Here is an 18,804-nt window from a genome sequence, read left to right as displayed (position 1 = left end):
GTCAAATAAGGGCCCTAACATTGGTTCTTCTCTGTCTTGCTGTAATTTCTGATGATGTTTTTGTATTCTCCTGACTTTATAGGTTGTTTGATGGAGTAGGTTGCCAGATATCAAATGTAAAGTGTTCAAAGAATTTTCACTTTCCAGACCATAGAGAAAAAAAGCCACACCTTCTCTACATCCTGCAGCCCATCATTCTAAATCATATCTGCATTTAGTTCAAGTGTAAGAATTGTATATGAAAATACATCATTCTATCCCACTGAGGCTTGTTTTTGTTTCTCATTTGTACACTTCAAATGAATTTCCAATCCAGAAGGAGTTTTTTTTTCCCATTTATTTAAAATTGAACTGCATAAGATTTTGAATCTGGAATAGAGCTAACAAATGTTTAATAATTTGTTCACCCTACCCTGTACTGAAATCTAGTGCAGAGCCAGATGGAGAAATGAGCAAATTGAGATGATCATTAGTACAATGGCATAAGCTTGCGCTGGCCTTGGGTCATATATTGGTATGGATCACAGATTGGGTGTCATTGTGAACCAGAGATTGGAGACTAATTTAGAAAGGGTCATATTTGAGAAGGATCTTATTCCTCTGGTTTTCCCCCTGGCTGATTTCAGGAAGGGAAATCCAGATATATACAGTTCAATAATCATTGGGGATCAGGGGTGGAGAAGGTGTGCAAATTTAAATTCTTGGGATTCACTATCTCGGAGGATCTTCGCTGGACCCAACACACAGAAAGCATGTCAGCGCCTCTACTTCCTTGGAAGTTGGCAGAGGTTTGATGTGACAACATAAACCCTGGCAAATTTCTGCAAATGTGTGGTGGAAAGAGTGCTGACCAGCTGCATCAATGTCTGGTATGGGGACACCAATACCCTTGAGCCTAAAACCCTCCAAAAGGTAGTGGATACAATGCAGGACATCTTAGGCAAAACCCTTCCCACCATCAAGAACATCTACAGAGCACATATTCTGTTCTCGCTGCTGCCATCAGGAAAGAAGTATAGATGCCACAAGGCTTGCATCATCAGGTTCAGGAATAGATGCTACCCCTCCACCATCAGACTCCTCAATATCAAACTCAATTAGGGACTCATTTAAGAATTCTTACCTGTGCACTTTATTGATTTTTTGTAAATTATTATTATCTCTGTATTGCACAATTAGTCTTGTTGGAAAGATCAACATATTGTGATTTGATATGAGCACTTCATTCACCAGGAATAAAAAAATTGAAAGGAGGGTTCTTGCAATGCTGTTTCCTGCAATAGATAACAAGCAAATCCCCCTTTGTTGTTGGACTTTGGCATTTTTAAAAAAATGCTCTTGATTACAATGAAGACCATTAGAAACTGAGTTGAACAGCATGGAAATGGGCCCTACAGTCCAACTAGTTCATGACAACCAGGGTGTGTACCTGAGCTAGACATATTTGCCTGTGTTTAGCTCGTATCCCTCTAAACATTTTCCTTTCTATGTTACTGTTCAAGTGTATTTCAAATTTGTAATTGTACCTGTCTCTATAATTGTACTGTGTTCCTCTGGAAAATTCCCTGGTATACTCTCTTCATTTATCTTTCTAGATAAATGAAATAAGGTTATAAATTCACACCAGAAATACAACAGTGCCATAGTTTAGCTCTTAAAACATTTCGTCTGCTCCACAGACCTTGCTTTTGAGTGAGTGGACAGCCTTTTCAATCACTTCCATGGCTGGAATAGTATGTTATGGAAAGAAATGAAGGATATTGAGGAGCTTCCTGAAGTCCCCCTTGGAGTTAGTGCTGACTGTCTCATCATTTATTTGTGCTGACAATGTATTAACACTGAAACATTTTTCATATGGTTGCAAGATTTTCTGCCCACTTTCCACTTGTTATCTGGGTTTGAATTGTTTCTGAGGTATCAGTATGCTTTTAGGTCAGTTTTCTTTCTCTTTTGAGTTCTAATGGTAGTTTAAGAAGTTCTAGGATTCATAATTGAATTGCTCCTGGATTCCTGCACAATAATTATTTGTGTGGAATATTATGTCTTCCAAACTTTATTGATTACTTTTTCAGAAAATTCAATGTACAATCACTGTTTCATCAAATCTTACTTGTTGCATTCAATGACAATTTGTGAAGATAGATTCTTTCAACTATCCCACTGCAAAGTTTCTTGAGCAGAAAGTAGGATAAGCTATTTCAAGATCTTCTCATTCTCTTTGTTCTTTTCACTTTGTAACTGGAAAATCTGTTACTTTCTTTCAAACTGATAAATAAATGTTCTTTTCTATCTCTTTTAAATTTGGCTTTGTGGTTCTGTTTTCTGCTTTCTCTTCCATAAGGCCATGATTCATGTTGTGTACTTCCAGAACTGACCTAAGGTGAGAAAAGGGGAGTTGGAAAGAGGAGAACATTGATCGAAATATCATTTTATTACCCCATGGGGGGTATTAATCAAAGCTGCTACTTTTTATACCAAGTACTGGAGAAAGTGGAAATATAGAAGAGGATGATGCAGAGAAAAACTTCTGCTTTCCAAACAACTATTAATACACTTTGATATTTTCAGGTTGGAGGCAAAATGGATGAAAACTGCTTTGTGGCTGTGACTAGTTCCAACGCAGCAAAAATTTTCAATTTGTATCCCAAGAAAGGAAGAATTGTTCCAGGAGCTGACGCTGATATTGTTGTGTGGGATCCAGAAGCAACAAGGTACATTTCTAGAATCGTGAGTTTTCATTTTTTTTTAATCTGTTCAAGATTTTTGCAGTATCTGCAATAGAAATGATCTGCCCCTTTGTTTTCAGGATTGGTCATAAACTGAAAATGTTGGTCCAGTTCCAAACAATTACACTATTAAACCCAAATACATGATTTTTAAATAATATTGGTTTTGGGAGGGAAAGATATGGGGGTAGAAATTTATGTTACAATTCTTGTACAAGGTTATTTCTTGAAGAGATACAGATGTTCTGAAGGAAATTTGATATTTGCAGTTTCTTGTCAGTGGGAAGCAACTTTTCCACACTGCCAACTGTGCCTTAAACTTTTTGGTAATTTGCTCAAATGCTGAAATAAATTGAACATTTTTGTTTTGCAAGTTCTGTGCTGCTGTAGCATCCATGAACTTGAGGAAGGCCTTTGACAAAATCCTGCATGATAGGCTGGCCTGGAAATTCAGATCACATGCAATCCAGAAATGGATACAGAATTGGCTTGATGGAAGGAGACAGAAATGGATGGTTGTTATTCAGATTTGAGCCCTGTGAACAGTAATATGCCACAAGGATTGATGCTAGGTCCACTGTTATTTTGCATCGATATTAATAACTTGAATGACAATGGAGTTAAACACAATTTGCTAGAGAAAATTAGTGGGTCAAACAGCATAACTATCATCATCAGATGCTGATGGCGCAGGGTTATCAGGATCAGATGAAGAGTTTGCGCTCTCAAAGTTGACCATTCTTTTTCTCCTTCTCATGCTCCTTGACCCACTGAGTTCCTCTAGCATTGAGTATAGGAGCAAGGATGTCTTGTTACATCTGTGCAGGATGTTGGTGAATCTGCACTTGGACTATTGAGTGCAGTTTTGGTCACCCAGCTAAAGGAAAGATATTGTTAAGCTAGGAAATATATAGAAAAGATTCACATGAATATTACTGGTTCTAGTAGGCTTGATTATAACAGAAAAAGAGACTGGATAGGTTGGGACCTTTTCCCTGAAAGAGGGACCTTGTAGCAGGTGATAAAATCATGAGGGACATTGATAATAGATTTAAGGTGAGAGGAAAAAGATTTAAAAGGGATCTGAGGGGTACCCTCCAGGAAAAGAGTGCTGAGTAGATAGAATAAATGGCCAGAGAATTTGGTAGACGGGGGGATAATTCTAATGTTTAAAATGTATTTGCATAGGTACTTGGTTTGGATAGGTTAGAGTAATATGCACTGAATGCAGGCAAATGGAACTATCTTGGTTGCCATTGACAAATTGGGCTAAGGGTCTGTTTCTGTGCTGTTAAACTTTTTTTATTACTCAACCTCTGTCTCCTCAGTGTCTTCCCACTGTTTACAATGTGTAAGTAATGCTATGGAATGCTCTCAACTAGCCTCGTCGAGATCAAATCACAAGGAGCTCAACTTTGGGGACAAATTGGCTCTATGTGTGTCATCGTGCATGTGATTTGCAAAACCTGCAAGATGGAGTGCAAATAATCCTCAACTTAATTTGAAATTAGTGCTGATAGTTCACAAATGAACTAAAAAAATTATTCAAATCACTTGGTACAAAGTATATTAGTTTCTCTCAATCCTACTTCCACACATTTGAAATAAGTTTGAGCAACTCCCATTCTTGCCTGAGTGCATCATAGACCATAATATATTTTTACATGTTCTTGAAACATGTGAAGCAACTTCAAAGGTAAAGAATTGCACATGAAACGCTTATTTGCACACATTTCTCACCAACAGATCTACATTGCCATTTCATTTGTATTGATGGCATCGTCCAGGAAACCTAATTCTGGGTTTTTCAAATCATTATCCGAGAATAGAATCTTGTGCTTTATTTGTGCACACTTGGATAGGATTTTAGTTGACATCTCATCTGAATATGACAGACATCCACCATTTCCTCCTGGTTTACATCAGTGTTACAGTAGAAGTCCTGAAATCCAGACTTGGGCAATACTTTTAAAATTCAAATTTAAGGAGGAATAAAGAAGAGATGAACATGTACATTTTGATAAGCTTATTCATTAGCAAATACAACATGCTTCATTTAACAATTTCAGCAATTTTAAAGAACAATAAAATCCACACTTGACAAAAATATAAACAATTTTTTTATTACAAAAAAGAGCATGTAATTCTTGAGATTATGTTTAAAATAAACATTGTAAAAAAAAATACAGTATTCAAATAAATTAGTGATAAGATTACCTGTTTGAGGAGTGATCATTTGTTGCCCCTGTGCATCTATGGCACTTACGTACTCACATAAAAGCCCGCTAAATTTTTAAAGTTTGAGAGTTATTGAAAAGTCCAGATTCTCAAGTGGTTCAGATTTTTGGCATTCATATTTTTGGACTTCTACTGTATGTACGTAATCTTCAGTTAAACTGGGTTTTACTAATCCACCATGCTGGTATTCTTTCTCGTTACATTATGTTATATATCAGATAATCAGAGGATTAATTAGTCCATCTGTGATTCCACTTAACGATAAAACAGATTGCTTAACATAACAACTTGCATTGTCTCTTGGTAAAGGGGACTATTTGTCGATTACAAGTTAAGAAAATTACAACTTTTTGTTTTTTCTATTTATAATATTTCAATAAGTTTCATTTGCATTTGTAATATGAATGAATTGATTGTTTCAGAACTATCTCTGTGAGTACACAAGTACAGGGTGGTGATGTGAACCTCCATGAGAATATGCGATGCCATGGCGTTCCACTGGTGACAATCAGTCGTGGTCGAGTTGTCTACGAAGATGGAATCTTTACATGTGCTGAAGGAACTGGGAAGTTTTGTCCACTTCGACCTTTTTCTGAGTTTGTCTACAAAAAGCTCATCCAGAGGGAAAAGGTAGAATTGATTATAATTGATGTATTGCCTCACTTAAATAGAAAAAGACATTTTTGTGTTAATTTCTAAATCTATCATTTGAGATTTTGACCAGAAATTTGAAGGAATTTTTTAAAAATTGTATCTGCTATTTTATCATTTTGATAAGGATCTGATCACTAAATAATAGCTGATATCCTTGCAGTATGATAATATTTTAAGTTTGTTATATACATAAGTATAGACACAATGAAGTACTAACTTGCTACAGTGTTCCAGGAACATAAAACACATAACACGAGAAAAAATTTAAAAAAAGAGGAAATAAGCTCATTTACTCCTTTGATCACAATGCACAAAAAAGTCTGAGCCAGCATGGAGATCATTGGTGATCTTGAAGTAGTATTGTGAGGGTGGTGCAGATAGATTCAAGATTCTTGATGGCCATTGGAAAGAAACTATCACCCAAATGGGTGAACAATGCATGCAATGTGATGAGAGAGTCTCTCAATCTCTTGGTCACAAGAAACTAGTCAACAGGTACCATTATGGAAGTATTGAAGAATAAGTAATCAAGGCCTCAAGTGATTATTGCATCATGTTTATACTGCAAATAAAACTCAAATGTTTAAGATGTTCCTGTAATTATCTTAGAGTCTGACTGCAAAGCCTGTGGATCGTGCCCCTTACGTAGGTGATGTAGCACTGGTACTCAGTGCAAAGAAGGATATGCCACCTCATTCAGAACATCAATCTCGGATCACAACCCGCCACAGTGGAGTGAGAGATTTGCATGAATCCAGCTTCAGCTTATCAGGTGAATCTTCCAGATTTAACAACTTTATGAATTTTATCTGCAGATAGCTGACATTATGTTTTTAGTGTTTCATGTTCTTGATGACAATATTTTGTATGGTGAAGCATAATCAGAAGCAATGATTATCATTTCAAGGGAAAATATAACTGCTCATATTTCATAGCTGGGAGTGGGAATAGAGGTCTGGTGCTGCCTGACTGTTGCATATTTGGAGCATTCCCTATAGCTTGAAGATTCTGGAACAATTAAATTGCTTCTGTTGAAGAATATTGGTCACTCTTCTGTTGCAGCATAATTACCTAATTAATTGTGTTGTAATTTTATTTCGCTAGTTTTATCATTCCATCTGTAGGTTGATTCTATGGAAAATAGGAGCAGTTTTATTTTTGCATAATTCAATGTTATATTTTAGTATGTCTATATTAATATTTTCTGGTAAAGTATGACATTTTTTCATTTTGTTGACAGTTAATTTATATACATTATTATTCTTTGCAGGATCCCAAGTTGATGATCACCTGCCAAAGCGCCCTGTATCCAGAGTTCTGGCTCCGCCTGGTGGTCATTCTAATGGTATTTGGTAAAACAGTAGCATGCTGCCAATTGAAATCAACGACTGAAAGTAATCTGAATGAATAAACTCACTGTACACTGGAGATAACAACAACAGCAGCCTCAGTAATGCAGTATTGTTATCAAAGGAATGAAAAAACATGCACCCTTTTGGTTATTTTAAGGCATTTGCCAGATATTTCAGAATATTAGATCAACACAGCAGCAATTTGGTCACACTTACAAACTGACTAATAATGCAATTCACAGATCCATTACTATTGACACTGTCAGGCTCTGCTGCTCAATGCAAGAAGTCCATAATACAGCAGTGATAAATTGTGCATGGTAAATGTACGCATGATGCAATTTGACTTCACATCCTTAAATCAGAGATATCGCACGTCACTGACCCTTTCAACCCATGAAAGCCCGCGTCCAAATACACCGATGTGACCAATTAATCTACTAACCCCGTGTGTCTTTGGAACGTGGGAGGAACCCCATGCGTGCACAGGGAGAGCATACAAACTGCTTGCTGACAGCGGTGGATTTGAACCTGGGTTTCTGGTGCTGTAATAACATTGCACTAATTGCCATCCTGTAAAAGTTCCTTACTTCTTTACCTCCAAATTTTTGGATATTTTAAAGCAATATTTTTAAGTGTATTAATATTTAATGCCTACACAAATTGTGGTATGATATAAGTTGGTGTACACTGGTGTTTTTTAACACCAATGTTTTATGCTGCTCTTAATCTGAGATATCCATTTTGTAAACTGCTAATTGCTTTTACATCTGTAGATTTTGGGCAGTCTCACTGTTCATAATCTTGAAATTATTGGAGAGAAAAAAACAAGTTGAAAATGTTACAGAAAGTTGCAAATTACATGAAATGCATGTTACTTTGTTGTATGACTGTCACTGCTTGGTATATTTGGAAAGAGTTCTGTTTTTTAAATACTACTTGAAATATTTTGAGAAAATAGAAAAATATGATACTTTTTTCCTGAATTGCTGTAATTATTTATTTTGAGTATATGTGTGGCATTTGTGTTCTTCCCACTATGAAAGCATAATCCAATGAGGAATATGAAAGGAATACTTGGTGAAAATTTAAAATTCATTACCACACAGAAGCACTGAAGGGGATATGTATTAGGGAGAAATGATAGAAGTATACATTGATTGGGTAAATGAAGTCAGGTTGGAGGAGATTTATCTGAAACAAAAACATCTCCATGAATCTAAAAGCCTGTTTTTTTTTTACTGTGAAATTCCATTTCACAGTCATCTGTGTGGCCTCAAAGTTCAGTGTTATTATTGTACACAGGTTCTTGAAATGATTGTTGGTCTTTGATCATTTATGGGAGTAGACAGCATTATGTATAAGTGACGGCACTATGGGTTCTCCCGTTATTATTCAACTCCAATAGGAAACAAGATTATGTATCTCTTGATGTTTTAATGTTGTCTTGGAAATTATATGATGTCTAAAAAAAGTTGGTAATTTGTATTTCAAGAAATGTGAAATCCTTTCATCTAAAACTTTTCCTTAAAAAGTAAATCCTTCCTAACACCACAAATCCATTAAATTTCAAATAGAATCATTCAGCAGTACAGTTTTGTTGGATATATGCAGTGTTGGCCTTAAAACGGAACTGAACAAGTTGATATGATGAATTATTTTAAGTCGAAACAATTTTATGAAATAAAAGGAGCTGATTTTTATATAATTTCATACCTAGTTTAAAATTGTTCCTTAAATTCAAACAAAGGCTGCAGTTCCAAAGGAGTTATAGCATTAAAAAGTTTTTGACTCGACTTTCTCCTCCTCAGCCCATTTCAGTTATAGTTTACAAAATTACATGCAGTAGAATCTTGTTGATAAAAGGATCTAGAGAAGAAATAGTAATTTCAAGCAGTATTCTGAGTTTGAATTTAGCTGTGTTTGATTTTTTTTTATTTTTCAGTATTTCATGCAGCTTCTTATATTTGTATTCAAGTGAATTATGCTTGCTTCTTGGGTATATTTTGAGTTCATTTTATTTTCTGCTTCCTGAGATATGGCATTGCAGCCAGATTGTTAAATAACTCTCATGCACATTCATGGAAAACTGTTGAAGCAAGCTTAAAAATGGGGAAAGCAACTTCATCATTTGTGCCATAAAGTCTATTTGAAATTGATGGCATGAATTGCTGAAGCTATCAATTTGCTGAAATATTTCAAACATATGTATGTAATTTTTAAAACTTGTTATTGTTCTTTTCCCCAGACTTTTGTCCAAATAAGGATTGTGGCAATGACTGAAGTGTTATTAATTCTGCATGCCGCTATGCTTTCCTAGATTAAAATGTTTCACCCCCACCACCATATAATTTAAGATCTTTATTTCATAAGCACAAGTTTATGATTTAATCAAAACCCCAAATAATTTTCTTCCCCTAAATGGATTGTAATACTTGACTAAAACCCCATATTATTATTTTTCATTTTAACAGTACACTCTATTTTATGAAGCAGAACGGGCCATTATTTGGTCAGAAACACAACAAATGTAACAATTGTGAGCCAGAGTTTGTTGGTAAATTTTGAATGAATTAAGCTACAATATTCAGGGTCAGCTTTTGTTGGCTAGTGTATATTGTGGCATTGCAGGGAAAAGGAATTGAACAGATAACTTGTGCTGTGAATGTGTTATGTGTCATGAGCACAAAATTACCACAAGATTTTGTCAATATTGAAATTTGCCATCATTTTAATATTCTTTTACAAAGAATCTGATCTTAAACTGAGGCTAATATTTGAAAATATTATAAAATGAATGATCACTGAGCTGATATTGGCCTTTAATATACAACTGTTCAAGGACAGGTTATGTAATGTTGACCCACTCCGGGGGGTGGGGAGTCATTGCATCGAAGCTTTTGCTGCTGTGTCATGGGAGAAGAAAGGCCAAGAAACCTTGTTTCAACAAAGAGGCCTCATATTTCGCTCATTTGAAGTTATCAACATTAAAAGTGCAAGATTTGTACTTTACCTTAAAATAGAATTGTTTGTGGAGAGGTACAGTGCCAGAGGAGACCATTAAGACCCACTACCTTGGAGTTAATCAGATTACATTTTATCCACTAAATCCTGAACATTTTTTTTTTTTACAAGATTTCTTGAACTCCAATAAAATGTTCAAATATTGCAGATTTTCAGTCATTCCAACAGAAGACTAAATTCGATCTACAATTTTCTAAAAAAAATATATTTGTCGTTTGTGTTTGAAACTTCATTGATCGCACTCTACCACTTTTTATGTTAATTTATCAGGCATAAAACCAGGTTTCATCCAATTTTCTTTTAGAGCAAACTCATTTAAATGTTTTCCATGCAGACTGAACAAAATTGGATAAAATTAATTTATTTTATTAACCTTGGTATTTTTTTTAATGTTTTCTAAATAAATTAAAAAGCTGTCTATAAATTGACCCACATCAAATTAAACTGTAATATCATTACCCCATTTAAAAGAATGACAAAATATTATAATTCAGTGGCACTTACTAATGAGATAAGTAGAGCCATTTTTACCTATCCATTGTGGATAGCTTAGAACACCAAGCTTCCCAGTTCATGAAACAGCCATAAGAACGGATGGCCAATAAGTCATGAAATAGAACAAATCCATTGTACTATAAGCTTCAAATTCAGTTTGAAAAGAGCTGTGAAGGTAAAAACATAAAGAGAAATGGTCAGCTATTTTCTGGAGACTCTAGGTAACCAGCATACACTATTTTTAAAGTGTTTTCAAGGTTCACCTCTCTTCACGCAAATATCAATAAAATATGGGCACATCAGTTGTTGCCTTTCTTAATATTTAAAATGCAAATCATCTGAAAAAGAGGCAACAGTGTTTTTCTGAACAGAAGAATTAGAGTTTCAAGCTGGAATTCACAATGCAGCAAAGAGTTGAAGACTTTAATTAAGTTAGAGCATCTGTCTAATTATAATCATTTCTGTCACTGCAAATGTGCAGCCTTTATCAGCAGATATTTATTATCCCTTGATTTTCACCTGAAGTGGGCAATTAGTTTTGGAACAGCTGTTGCTGTTTAGCAGTATCATTTGTGTGCCTGTAAAGTTAATGCCTACAATTTTTTTAAAATAAGGTTTCTTATCCTTTAGATTACTTTGTTCTCATCGAAGATGTGTGTTTTCCACACTAATTAAGGGCTATTTCTATGGCTTTGGACTCTTGGCAATTTATTGAGAATTACTTGATTGCTGCTTTCTGCATTTAATAATTCTTTGCTACGAGGTGAGATTTTCTATACAAATTTTCTATTCATTCTTGTTTCTTAAAAATACGATCACAAGGTCTATTTTAAAATTACTTTTGATTAACCATCCCATTTTTTTTAAGCGTAAAATGATCAGATAGGGTTGGAGTCACCTTGTTTTTTTTTCCCATTGTAATAATTGAATGCACACGTATCAACAAAAATAGTAATTGTGAACGTCTGATTTGAAACTAAGGATGTGGACAAGTCATTATGGTCAAATAATATATAAAGAAGGAAATTCTTCCATTTTGCAGCACAATTTTGAATGCAATTATTGTTTTAATTTTCACAGCCTTGGATATAGAATTCCAATGATTCACCACCCCTTTAAGTAAAGATTTTTTTTTATTTTCTGTCCCAAAAGCCCTAACAATTATTTGTGGCCAATCTTTATTCTGGCTCTTCAGGCAGATGAAAAAAAAATCTTTCCAGTCAAACTCTCCAAGAATTTTGTATGTCTGACACCTTGACTCATCCTTGAAAACCCTGGAGAACTAAGTTCTAATTTATATCTGTTCTCCTTGTAAAGCAGACCTACTATCCCTGGAATCCCTCTAAAGCACCAATATCCTTTTGTTTGTCAGAAGATCAAAATTACATGCAATATTCCAGCTGTTGACTCACAAAGGCCCTATGTTATTGTTGGAAGACCATTCAAAGTCCAGCATTTGCCTTCCAAATTGCCAGTTGCACCAACATGGGACCATGACATAAATTGTGCCTGTGATTCCTCAGAACATTATTCCCAATTGTTTGCTATGTTAAAAAATATTTGTTTTTTGTACATAATCTCTGTCATAATCATCATGGATTTACACTGCACCCCATTCAAAGTCAAACTGTCTTTTCTGCAACTTTTTGGAGGTATTAATCAATATTCCAAAAACCATTTTGTTTATTGTTTGTATTTGCACACTAATAATTCATGCATGAACACTTGCTCCTATATAGCAGTTAGTTCATCCATATCAAGAAAACTTATTGGATCTAAAATGTTGAATCTGAAGAAGGTCATTTCAAGGATTTGTGCCTTAGTTCCAGAAGAGGTATAAATTTGACCGTGCTGCCAGGATTTTTTTTTTAATTAAATCATCTTATAGGAACAAAGCAATGACAAAGGAAAACTTAAAAATTGACTTTTAGCTCAGAATTTAGGCTAACCATAGGTAAGTGAAGAGAGCAAGGAGCAGAGGTTTATGGAATTCCTCCCAATATTCAACCACTTCTGGTGGAGGCATAAGAACACGTTGTTTTTGTGTTTAGGACAATTGCATTCATTCAGAGTAAAGCTAAGAATAATCAGTTTGGGAATAATACAATTTTTAAAAAACTCTTGTGTCATGAAGTTTGGATATTTATCTTAAGGTTTTGAGTTTGCTCTCTGCTTTGAAATTGTGTCCTTGAGTCGTGCATTGTTGCAAATCATTGACGTGTCATTTTCCAAATTGGAAATACTTCCATCTTGCCCCATTTTCATCTTTGCTTCTCTTTTTCTATCTTCCTATACACCGAAACCTGTTGCACCTTTCTTTCCTGAGCCCCAATCTCCATTTCCATTTTCATCTTAGTTCTCCTTTCTTATCCCCAAAACTGCTCACTTTCGGAATTAAGCTAATATGGTTTTGAGCCGTTGAGTTATATGAAGAATTTTTTAAAGAAAATTCAGTTTCCCATTTCCAGAATCAATTTCACAAATAGTAAACTCACTCCCAAAATAGAAATAAACAATTTGTCTATTGTATCATTTTTACATTATTCATATATTTGAATAATGTTAAATGTGCAAAAATAAGAAAAATAGTGAAATATTTCTTTTGCTTTTTAAAAAATTTTTTTTATATTTGAGTTTCCATTATTAAACCAGGAGAACACATCATTGACTGTTTCAGAGCACATCATTATCTTCTAGCAATTTGATGTTTCTCCCGCTCCCATTCCCACACCACCAACCGCCCCCCACCCCCCCCCCCCAACCACCCAGGGAGAGAAGTAGAGATAATGAGAGAAAGAAAAGATAAGGGGAAAAAAGGAAAGAGATATTGGGTGTGGCATTGGTGCTTTCTGTATGTATCCATAGAAGCTGTGGAGCCACCCCCTTGTATAGCTACTTTTCTTGATCCATCTATTGATGAATCTCTGTATGTCTTTTTTTCGGGGTGTGACTATAATCGTGCTCCTGTGTACTTCAGATATGGCTGCCATATTTTAAAAAGGTGGCTGAGTCAGTTTCTAAGATTTTTTTTCCTATGGGAATATAGCTATGCATTTCAATAATCCACTTGCTGATAAGAAGAGGGGATTCAGACTTCCAGGTCATCGCTATGCAATTTTTTGCTATGGCCGAAGATATAAATACAAATTGAATTTGGTTAATTTGTATCTTGTATCCATGACGTTCCATAATAGATACAACGTTGGGTCTGACGGGAAGGTTACCTTCATTATTTTAGTTAATATGTCATGTCACCAAATCCTGCCAAAATGGAGTTACCTTTGCGCAGAACCAGGTTGCATGAACAAATGTTCCCTGCTCCACTTGTGGATTTTTTTGGTGTGAGGTAGAGCTGGTGCAGGAAGTTGTATTGGACCAGTCTGTATCTAGAGTTGATAACTTGTCACACTGTCTTTATACCAGTCTGACCAACATCTTTCGTCAATTGTGATGCCCAGATGCGACTCCAATCTTTTGATCTGTATAGCCCCTGTTTGGGGCTTTCACCTTGGAGTACCAAGTATATTCTTGATGTAAATTTGAGTGCATTTCCCAGTTGAAGTAACCTTTCAACCTCATTAGATGTGGGTTGGGTCATTTTAGGGCTCCACCTGTCCCTTAGGAATTATTTTAATTGGAGGAAACATTGAAAAGTCCCAGAAGACAAATCATATTTGCCCTGTGCTGCTCGAAGAGCATATGTTGTCTCCCTTCGTAGCAGTCCTCAATATGTCGATCCCCTGCCAGTGCCAAATCTCCAAGATTTTATTGCCTTTATTCACAGGCATCAATTCATTTTGAATCAGTGGTGCCTTAGGACATATTTCCACTTTTTGATACATTCATTGGTCTCGTGCCAGATTTTAATCAGATGTTTCAGTATGGGGTTATCTCTGGGGTTTTTTTGTTATTAATTTGGCATCCCATTTGTATATGAAATCCTTCATTATTCTCTCCTCCATTACATGCACATTTGCACCCAAGTGGGTGGTTCCTCTTCCTCAAAGAAGGATGGAAGGAACCTCGACTAAGCTGCTGGATGATATTTCTTCAAATCAGGCAATCTGATTCAAATCAGATTCCTCCCCACCCACCCCCCCCCCCCCCAAAGCTGTAGACCCATGTCAGTTTTTCCAAGGCTATTCTGGGTACTTTCCCATTCCAAATGAATTTCCTTATATTGCCATTCAGCACCTTTTTTTTTAAAAAATGTTGTGGCAATGGAATTGGAAAAGATTGGAAGAGGTATTGGAGTCCCGGCATCACCTTCATCTTTATGCAGTTGACTCTTCCCATTAAGGTAATGGGCAGATCCCTCTGTCTCTTTAAGTTGCCCTCAAATCTCAAGCAGAAGGGGGTAGTTGAGTCTGTATAAGTTTTCCAGGTTGCTATCAATCTTGATTCCTAGGTATTTTATAGCTCCTGCTTACCAACTGAAATTGTTGTTTCTTTGGTATTTTTTATTGTCAAATTTATTAAGTGACATGATATTGATATTTTTTCTTTATTGGCTTTGTAGCTTGATATTGTATCATAGTCTTCCAGTGTGGTGAGCAACTTTGGCAAAGTTCTGTTAGGTACAGAACACATCATCTGCCATTAGATTTATCATGCTCAAACTGACCCACTTTAAATCCTTTTATCATTGCATTTTTCCTGATAGCAATTAAACCATTGGTAGAGGCTAAGACGAACAGGCCTGGAGACAGGACAGCCCTGCCTGCTGGACTTGGTGAGGAGGAATGTTGGTGATGTTTGTTCATTCATACTGAGTTTTGCCCATGATTTTTCATACAATGTTTTTATCCAGTGAACAAACATTTGTCCCATTCCAAATTTTCACAGAACTTTTTAAAGGCCATTTTAGCCAATCAAAGGCATTTTCTGCATCTAGCGAGACTATTATACTTGGATCATGCTATGCCTCTGCCAAATGTATAATATTAAATAGTCTGCTTAAGTTGTTGGCAGAGTGCCTCTTCCTGATGAAACCAACTTGGTCTGGATCTATCAGTTTGGAAAGCTATCGACTGTTGGCCAATGCCTTGGCTATTATTTTGTAATCTGTATTTAATAGTGAGATAGGTCTGTATGAAGATATTTATTGTGCTTTTTAAAAATATTACATTCTAAATCCATTCTCTTTCCACAAACTATTCTCTTTTGCCTTTCTTAATACCCCACTTTAGTATATTCAGTGAAGTGCTTCCTTTTCTTTTTCACTGTAGATACCATAATAATCTTGAATCATCTCTGTTTTGCCCCATAGCAGTTTTGGAAATGAAAGTATAATGACTCCAAATACACAGTTCCCAATTTGTATATTCAAAGGCTTTGGGTAGAAGGAATCTGTTCTCGATGATACAACTGCATGCTCTACAATTCACTGACAGACTGCAAATATCATTTGGAAATTGCAAACTTGTTAATTTTGTTAGATACTACCTTGCACTTTAGGAAACAAAATGAATGACCTTTTCATTTGCAGGGTCTGTTTTGGCTCTTCAGAAGTGATGTTAGTAAATCTAATTACTTTCCTACAGTGGTGCATCTCCTTTGCTAGAAATCTTTCTGTTCACCATGCAAAAGTGCTATAATCTGTCCAAGCAATTTCTTACAGCAAAACATTTGTGTGCCAAAACTATTTAGATCAATATGTTTCTCAATTTTTTTTCTGACTCCATGGAATTATTTGTAACTGATGGCTCAACTTTCTTTGGCAAAACTCATCTATCAAATCTTTTTCAATCACTTTTGCTCTATCGACAATTATTTAATCATCTTGGACTTCTTCAAATCCCACTCGCAAATAGCAGCTTTGCATTGAGCTGTTGAGGATAGAAAATTGAAACAGGGTTTGTAGGTTAATTGGTGTATTTTGGTGGCACAAGCTCATGGGCCAGAAGGCCTGTTACTGTGCTGTATCTCTTTTTTTAAATAATTAAAAAATTGGACTCCCACAAATTATAGTGCATTACAGTTGGAATAGTATAACCTGGTTTCATGTCACCTCTTGTAATACCTCTGTTTGAAGGCATACATTTAATTCTTGTTAATAGCATAACATTTATTTAGTCTGCTTAAGAACTTAAAATGGTGATAATGTAATCACTTATAATGCAAAAACAGGAATAAATGAGATGAAATCACAAATCAAAAATGATTTTTCTCAAGCAGTTCCCTCTTTACTGACCCTGACAAAAAAAGATATACTTTGAGTGCACTTCTTTAAATTTTAGGTCTAAGTCAGCCATTCTCAACAGGAGCTCTATGCCTCCTCTTCTCTTTCCCCATGCCCCACCCCTAACCTGGGGTGCAGCATATTTAAATAAAAGCCTTGTTTTTGTTTCACCTTGTGTAACAAATATTTTTTTATGTAGTCGATAAGAGAGAATTTTAAATTTAGGACCTTTTAGACATGCCAGCCCACGAGCCCATGCTGCCCAAAGACCCCCATTAACCTACAACCCCCATATGTTTTGAAAGGTGGGAGGAAACTAGAGTGCTCAGAGGAAATCCATGCAGACACAGGGAGAACATACAAACTCCTTACAGACAGTGCCGGATTTGAACCCTGGACACTGGCATTGTAATAGCATTGTGTGAATCGATACGCTAACTGTGCAAATAATCTGAGCTATAATGTACCACAAAACGTGACTTTAGATCTTCAGTAGAAGCCAAATATGTTATTGTATAACTATCTTATTTTCAAATTAACTGAACAATTTAATTTCTGCTGCGCTTCAGAAATGCAACATTCCCAATGTTTCAATCAGTGGACTCTCATACCAACAGTTTTTTCAGCCATGATGGATTTTAGGAGCTAAATTATTTAAACCATGTATTGTTTGAGTAAATTGCCATTCCTCTGATTCTACTGAACAAAAAAAGTTGTACTCTAGGATTTTGCTTAGTGATGGAAAATGAAATGTGCAGATTTGCATTTTGTATTGTAATCCTGTGAAGAATTATGCCTTTGGCAGTGCGTAGTTTAGAATATTAAAATATTATTGTCAGTATTAGAAAAGAGAACATTTTGGTTTGTCCATTTTATTATTTTGTGATAGCTTCACTATTTTATAGTTATTTCGTTGTATTTGTGTGTGCATACACAAGGTTTGTCATAATTTATACAAAACGGTATTAAACTTGGATTGCATGTAAAATTATATTTGTGTGTAATTTCCTTATACTATGAAGTATGAAATAAGAACAAAATGCAAATAAATGTGTCAGAAAAGCAAGATTTTTTTCACTTCATTCTGTACTATTTGATATATGGTGTAAGCTTCAAAGTAGGTTTTGAAATTGTTTTAAATGCATATCAAATGTGGTGTCATGTCATAATAAAGCTAACAGCAGATTGAAGTTGCCGCCAATGTCTGTATCACAATAAACATTGTATCTACGATTTCCACTTTCTATTTCCTTTCCCCCATTCTCAATTCACAACTGTCCCTTTCAGACCAAAGCTAATTTATATTTTGTGTGTGTGTGTGTGTGTGTGTGTGTGTGTGTGTGTGTGTGTGTGTGTGTGTGTGTGCGTGCGCGCGCATTACACCTTCCTTTCAATATTATTCTCAACAACTCTCTTAAACATTGAACCCTTGATTACTTTCCTATTCCTTGAACTTGGCTCCAAATTTATACATGATTCTCATTTTGGTTCTCTTGGAGTTCTGCCCTTCCTGCAGTGGCAAAGCATATCTAACCAAAGAAACAAAGCAGTATGGTTTCTTTTTGCCCATATTGGTGCTGTTACCCATCTGCTTCTCTGAGGCCAATTGATATGGCAGACAAACATTGGCATTCAATTATCCCTTGCATAGTTTTGCGTGGAGGAAATACTGTCACTAATTTGTTTTAATTTTTTGAGGTGGTAAACAAAGAAATTGAAGTCAGGGTAGTAGATGTTCTCTGTATGGACTTCAATAAGGCATCTGCCCAGGTTCCAAGAGGATGAGTGGTTCAGAAGTGATGGCACCTGGGATTCCAAGCAGGCTGACTAATTGGATCCATAGTTGGCTTAGTGACAGGAGGGTGGTGGTGAAGGAATATTCTTTTTCTGAAAGGTTTGTGACTTTTGGTGCACCAGTTTTCAGTGCTGGGGCCTTTGCTTTTTCTAATATAAACTAATGATTTGAATATAGCATATATGATTAGTAAGTCTGTGATCACACAAAAAGTACTGGTATTATGGATGGTGAGGGAGTTTGCCTAAGTCTACAACTAGATACAAATCAGTTGTAATTTTGGAAAAAAGTGTTGGCAGGTGGAATTTAATCCTGACAAGTGCAAGGTGATGCATTTTA

The 18,804-nt window shown here is 35.6% G+C and overlaps 1 protein-coding gene and 1 long non-coding RNA gene across 2 annotated transcripts in view; one reads left to right on the top strand and one right to left on the bottom strand.

Annotated features, from left to right (window-relative positions):
• LOC138736661 (dihydropyrimidinase-related protein 5-like) overlaps positions 1–7,057 on the top strand; it is a 63,809-nt gene extending 56,752 nt beyond the window's left edge. Inside the window, exons 9-12 of the mRNA XM_069886535.1 lie at positions 2,569–2,711; positions 5,387–5,594; positions 6,228–6,390; positions 6,889–7,057. Of these exons, the coding sequence (XP_069742636.1) occupies positions 2,569–2,711; positions 5,387–5,594; positions 6,228–6,390; positions 6,889–6,974 (600 nt within the window). The 3' untranslated portion in view covers positions 6,975–7,057. The remainder of the gene's footprint in view (positions 1–2,568; positions 2,712–5,386; positions 5,595–6,227; positions 6,391–6,888) is intronic.
• The window catches only part of LOC138736663 (uncharacterized), an 86,963-nt gene that overhangs the window by 53,323 nt on the left and 14,836 nt on the right, over positions 1–18,804 (bottom strand). The window lies entirely within an intron of this gene.

Source organism: Narcine bancroftii, chromosome 6 (assembly GCF_036971445.1).
Source record: "Narcine bancroftii isolate sNarBan1 chromosome 6, sNarBan1.hap1, whole genome shotgun sequence".
Lineage (NCBI taxonomy): Eukaryota > Metazoa > Chordata > Chondrichthyes > Torpediniformes > Narcinidae > Narcine > Narcine bancroftii.
Note: the sequence above shows the minus strand (reverse complement) of the source record. Positions and strands in the feature narration are given on the sequence as shown.